This window comes from Bradysia coprophila, chromosome II, assembly GCF_014529535.1.
Source record: "Bradysia coprophila strain Holo2 chromosome II, BU_Bcop_v1, whole genome shotgun sequence".
Lineage (NCBI taxonomy): Eukaryota > Metazoa > Arthropoda > Insecta > Diptera > Sciaridae > Bradysia > Bradysia coprophila.
In genome coordinates this window covers 8,714,338-8,719,983 of record NC_050735.1, presented here as the reverse complement: position 1 = coordinate 8,719,983, position 5,646 = coordinate 8,714,338, and the positions used below count along the sequence as shown (strand labels likewise).

At 36.0% G+C, this 5,646-nt stretch overlaps 1 protein-coding gene across 1 annotated transcript; it reads right to left on the bottom strand.

The window, feature by feature from the left end:
* Nucleotides 1-1,466, bottom strand: LOC119070928. The gene is made up of 2 exons (XM_037175476.1): nucleotides 940-1,466; nucleotides 1-881 (listed from the first exon to the last, which is right to left on the bottom strand). The coding sequence occupies exons 1-2, from the start codon at nucleotides 1,355-1,357 to the stop codon at nucleotides 70-72; spliced, it is 1,230 nt and encodes a 409-aa protein (XP_037031371.1). The 5' UTR covers nucleotides 1,358-1,466; the 3' UTR covers nucleotides 1-69.
* Between the last annotated feature and the right edge of the window lie 4,180 nt (nucleotides 1,467-5,646).

Here is a 5,646-nt window from a genome sequence, read left to right as displayed (position 1 = left end):
TGCAAAAATATTTCTTTTATTGATCTTTCATGCATTTGAAATTTTCATACCTGACCGTACATCATTGTTTTATGTAAAGTTTGGATTAATCCTCATTTCGACCATATTTTGTGCAGCTTCTTTCGATTTAAATACGAAGAAATCAATGTCAACCTTACCGTAAATCTCATTCGGATCATGCACAATATTAGATAGTATGTTAGTATAATGGAACTCTACGTATTTTCGCCTTTCAAACGTAGCATCTTCCATATTCTTTCCGTCGATAGGATCAACGCCACGCAGAACTGACCTACTCATGGATCTCACTTTCTCATCAAAAAAATACTTTTTTCCACGCTTCATAAATGAAGTGAGTTTCCAAGCTTTAACGGTCAAGCGACGAAATCCAAGTCTTTCTCGGGTTGGAATGCCCAATTCCTTAGACGAAACAATTATAATAGCGTCACCGTTCTCGTAAGTGGTTGCTGTATATCCTGTATATGTACAAATTGAGCCGAGAGAAATAGGATCACCCTCATCAGGTACTATACTATACATCATTCCTTTATGGGTCCTACTTTCCACGCGGATACGTACAGCCGTGCCTTTTTCGCACAGAACTACGTTAGAGAAATTCGTAATTACACCATCTTCTCTGGCCGGTCGAACATTTGTCATCATTATTGGTTGAAATTTGTCTTTCGTAATTGCGCCATTCTGTGATATTATAACGTTAATGTCTCCATCCGAGAAATAGTCCGAACTAACACCAATTAGATCGGGCTGGATCTTACGCTTAACATCGACCATGCGTACCTTGCTGCTGCCAAATAAAAAATCTTTTACCTTCGTTGTCTTTTCACTTCCATCCATTGTGATAATTGCATCAGTCACGGTACCTGTTTGTTTGAAACTTTGTAATTTCTTGGATTTAAAAAAAGATTAATTCCGTTTTACCTCTCTCCGGATCGAATGTTGGTGACAGGAATCGCCAACCGGTAGTTTCAGTATCGTTCTTAATGAAAGTTTTTTCGATCAAAGCTTTTCGTAACTCAGCAAGGGTATTCGTAACATTGAACTCGATGGTTTCCTGAGCAGAGTCAGCAAATACTTGCAGATCTTTCTTGAGACTGGTTATACGTATTTTGTTCGTGTCGTAGATGTAATCCTTGACTGGAATGTATGCTTCGTACTCCATGTCAGTTATTTTACCAGTGTCGACTTTCACGAAACGCCAGGGCTGTTTTTCATCGTCTTCACAAATGTGATGAAGTTCGATCAAAGTCTTCCGTAAATCGTTCAATTTGCCAGTGATATCGAACTGGATTTCTACTTCTATATCATCACTCGCAACGATTAGCTTTTGCACTCCCATTTTTAAAAATTATAAAGAAACTAATCACTCGTCGTACTTGTCGTCTTACAAATTTCACTTTTTTTAGTTTATGGAGATTGATCGAATTGCAAAGATTGTAACACAGCAGTGCTCTACAATCTGAAGAAACATACTCAATGTCCAGACCTTATATATATGGAAATTCAATGTTTTATCTCCGAATCATAGTTTTTAGGCGCTATCATAAAACGTATGCTAACCGCACTAATTTTTGATTTTTTGGCTGACAGAGTAGACTCGACAGCCGGTGAATAAAAGCCAAGGGCCCTCTCAATAGAACAAACTGACAAATTAAAATGAAAAATCTTATATTTGAATGTGTGTGTGACAGCTCCGTGTACAGACAGTACACGGGACTCTTAATGTCAAAAGTAAAGGGACTCATAATGTCAAAAGCAAAGCAAAGTTGACGTTTTCGTGTTAGTGGTGTGTGTGATATAATTTTTCAATGAATTTAGGTCATGATTCCTCTAGGTAGTCTACCTCTATGATAAAGGCTAAAGCTGATAGTGCGTCGAATCGAATAGTTCGAAAATCAGTGCGTTCGTTGACTATTGGTTCTGTTGGAATCTTAGAATTTTTTTGTCGAGCATATCCACAATGGAATGGACCATGTCTATGGTGACTTTGTGGATTTTAGCAAACGAAAAGTTGAATATTAGGTCCATCTTTATGTACTTCAGGGTCTTCTATATAATCACTCAGTTTCATCGTTTTTAACTCGTACAAAACACGCTCTCATAGATGATGACATATTGATTCACATCGAAAATTTAAACATTGTGCGATACAGCGGAACACATAGCCCAGTGGGGCGAGCACTCTCTATTATAGTTCGAAGAACTGCCCAATTTGAGAATTGTGCCAGAATCTTGGCCAAAATAATAAACCGATTGGCAGCCGGAAACAACAAAAGTTTGTTTTTTGTCGACCGCCTCCACAAAATTATTAGCAGCGCACAGGTCCATCTCAAATATAATGACGGGCAAAGTGTAATTCTTCTAGTAATTTGAACGGAAATTGATTTACACAATCTTATCACACAAAAATACTTTAAATTTTAGTTTAATAACAGTTGGGAAAGAAAGTTGTTGTTGCTTTTTTTTATAGTTTTTTGTGAAAAAAAAATACATAATTGGGATAACAATGTTTCACGGTGTGGCCGAACCAAATTTAATCAAAATTGTTGCACCTCTGATGTCTGTTTTTGCGTCATTACAAACAACTTTTGTTCGAAGGATCGAAGGGTACGTGAAAGTGACGAACATTAATCTCCTCGTATATGGAATCTGGAGAGGAATTACAGCTGTCATTCTCTGTCGGGTTTCTTTTTCAATTTTATCGCAGTCAATTGTTGGACGTTCAAACGGTTTTCTCTACTGAAAACAGGAAAATGTATGACATTTTAACGGTTAAATACGATAGAATTGAAAAAGAGACCCGATAGAGAATTATAGCTGTAATTCCTCTCCTGTTGATTGAATATTATTTGTGGACTATGTACAGTTTTGTGTATGGAAACTCCAATCGGAAGCCAATAGATTTAGTATAAAACCGGCTTAAAACACTAATTCCTATAGGACACCATTTTGTAATAACCAAGTTTCTACCATTTAAAAAATGTTTTTAAACATGGTTATGGCAAAATGCTACTGATTTTGAGTAGAATCATTGCAGTAATCGTAGTTAGACCCCAGACGTAATAGCGACCATATATTTTCGATCAATTAGGTCTGACAATAGACGAACAATGTCCAAGAGAGTGGCAAAACAAACCAGGAAAGTTTCTCGAAAAGACCCACAGAACTTAGTTACATATTTTTGGCAGAGACATTTTTTCCATGAAGCCATGATGGCTAATTTTTGTGCAAGAAAGCATAATCTAACACATAACACTGCCCACTAGAAACTTTCTTGCGCATAAGGGAGGTTTAATAAAAAGATTTTCAAGCCCACCGTGAAAACACATACTTATTGTGTTCGAGTGTTAAGGGGTCTGCCACGTAGACGCAACTCTGTCGTATCGTTATTGAATGTTCCTAAATACAAAGCTAATTAGGACGCACTAGCATGTCCAAATTGCATTGTTCTTCAATTCAGAATACGCTTTACCACAAGGCCAGTAAGTTTTCTTTGTGGTTAATTCCCTTGACTGTTAAGTCAAGGGTCATATATCATAAAATACGTTCACTATGATCGATTTTGTAATAGTATGTTGTGTTACAAGTATTGTAATGTTGATTTTTTCAGCACTAGACCCAAGTTTTCCTTACGAGCGGAGCGAGTAAGGAAAATTGTGTCGTGTGCTGAAAAAATCTCATTACAATACGTGTAACACATCATGCTTTGTGCCAACCGAGAATTGAAATAGACAAGAGCACAAACAATCATGATTTTCATTGTAAACAATCACTCTTCAAATTTGATCGATCACATTGCTTTGCATTTTCTAAAACGAATGCTGTAACAACTCATACAAATTCCATTTCAACACTGCTTTGAGTGTTGTAATATCACATCAAACGGGTGCTGAAATAAGTCACTTTACAACACTAAAATGAGTGCTGAAAAGAGTCGTATTTCAATTCTCGGTGGCACAAAATGTTTTGTGCCACCGAGAATTGAAATACGACGGATTTCAATATCGATAACTAGATTGAAATGTCCAAAATTACAACACCCGTTTTCATGGCTTATTACAACACTCAAACCAGTGTTGAAATGAAATTCGTATGAGTTATTACAGCATTCGTTTTAAAAAAAATGCAAAGCAACGTGATCGATCAAATTCGAAGAGTGATTGTTTACAATGAAAATTCTGAATTTTTGTGCATTTGTCTATTTCAATTCTCGGTTGGCACAAAGCATGATGTGTTACACGTATTGTAATGAGATTTTTTCAGCACACGACCCAATTTTCCTTCCTAGTGCTGAAAAAATCAACATTACAATACTTGTAACACAACATACTATGAAATGTTAGCAAAAAACGGAAAATACTGAAATGTATGTAACACTTGATAGCACGAAAACTTGAGTAATTCTCAACCGATTTTCAAAAATTTAGTTTCAATCGACGAGGAATTAAATTCCTGAGGTCAAGTTCATAGATGGTCAATATCGACCTACCGATCTGGTAGTTATTCCCAAAAGAGTTTTTTTTCTGGTTTCTTGATGGCACGATAACTTGAGCAAATCTAAACCGATTTTGGAAATTTTGGTTTTAATCGACGAGGAATAAAATTCCTCAGGTCAAGTTCGTAGGTGGTCGATGTTGGACAAATGATATGGAAGTAATTCCCAAAAGCATTTTTGTCTGGCTTTCGGCTGTCGATGCTCAGGTAGCATTGTACAAGTAAGAATCCACTGTGTTTATCACTGGTCATTGCTAACTTTCCTCATTTCAATAAAAAAACTGAATTTACTTTAATTTCCCTAAATTTAAAAAGGCAGTCAAGGGACCCGACCCACAAACCGTGGGACCTAGTTTAATTGGTAATGTAAGCATGTTGTATTCAATGAAACAATACCGATTAATCGAAACTATGATATTTGCATGGATTTTGGCTTGTATAACTACACGTGGTTTGGAAATGCGATTATAGGTACTTGAGGTGAATGATCCGTGTAATATGTTGATATGAGTGTTTGTACAAAAGAGCACTAATATTCTCAACGTCGATTTTATCCAACACATAAAATTGAAACCACTTTGGATTTGAGTTGCTACGTTTGTTCCCAATGAAACCATCAAGAATAATTTTCTTGTTACGACATTAAAAGAGAATGAAACCGTACGTTGTATGTATTTTCTATCACTCATTATGTCTACGCCACAATCAATCTATCCGCACAAGAAACATTTCCTAATGAACTCAATGAAAGCACCAGAAACCATTAATCAAAATGAAATTATCTTTTGTTTTTAATTGTTGAGAGATTTTCTTTGTATATACAATACAGAGAATATACACACACCCGTCCACACCACGAACAACTGAAGATAAATAAAGGCCAGATGCTGTAAAAATGATTTCGTTAGGTCAGAATACCATTACCCAACATCATCGTGATGGAAAAACAAATTTGAGAAGAAGAAGAATGATAATAAAAAAATACACTTTCCTTACTTGTTATATCAATTAATGTTTGTTTCGAATCTATTTTTGGTGTACCAATGATTGATGTCGTAAAACAAAAACACTTCACTATTCAAAACCGAAGGGACTATTATGTTTGATTGGTTAAGCATGCATGAAATTCAACAG

What these genes read in the sequence shown, in the direction of transcription:
- LOC119070928 (XM_037175476.1), bottom strand. Translation starts at nt 1,357, where the DNA reads ATGGGAGTGCAAAAGCTAATCGTTGCGAGTGATGATATAGAAGTAGAA. An exon ending in AACATTCGATCCGGAGAGAG is followed by an intron (nt 882 to 939) that starts GTAAAACGGAAT and finishes TCAAACAAACAG; the next exon opens with GTACCGTGACTGATGCAATT.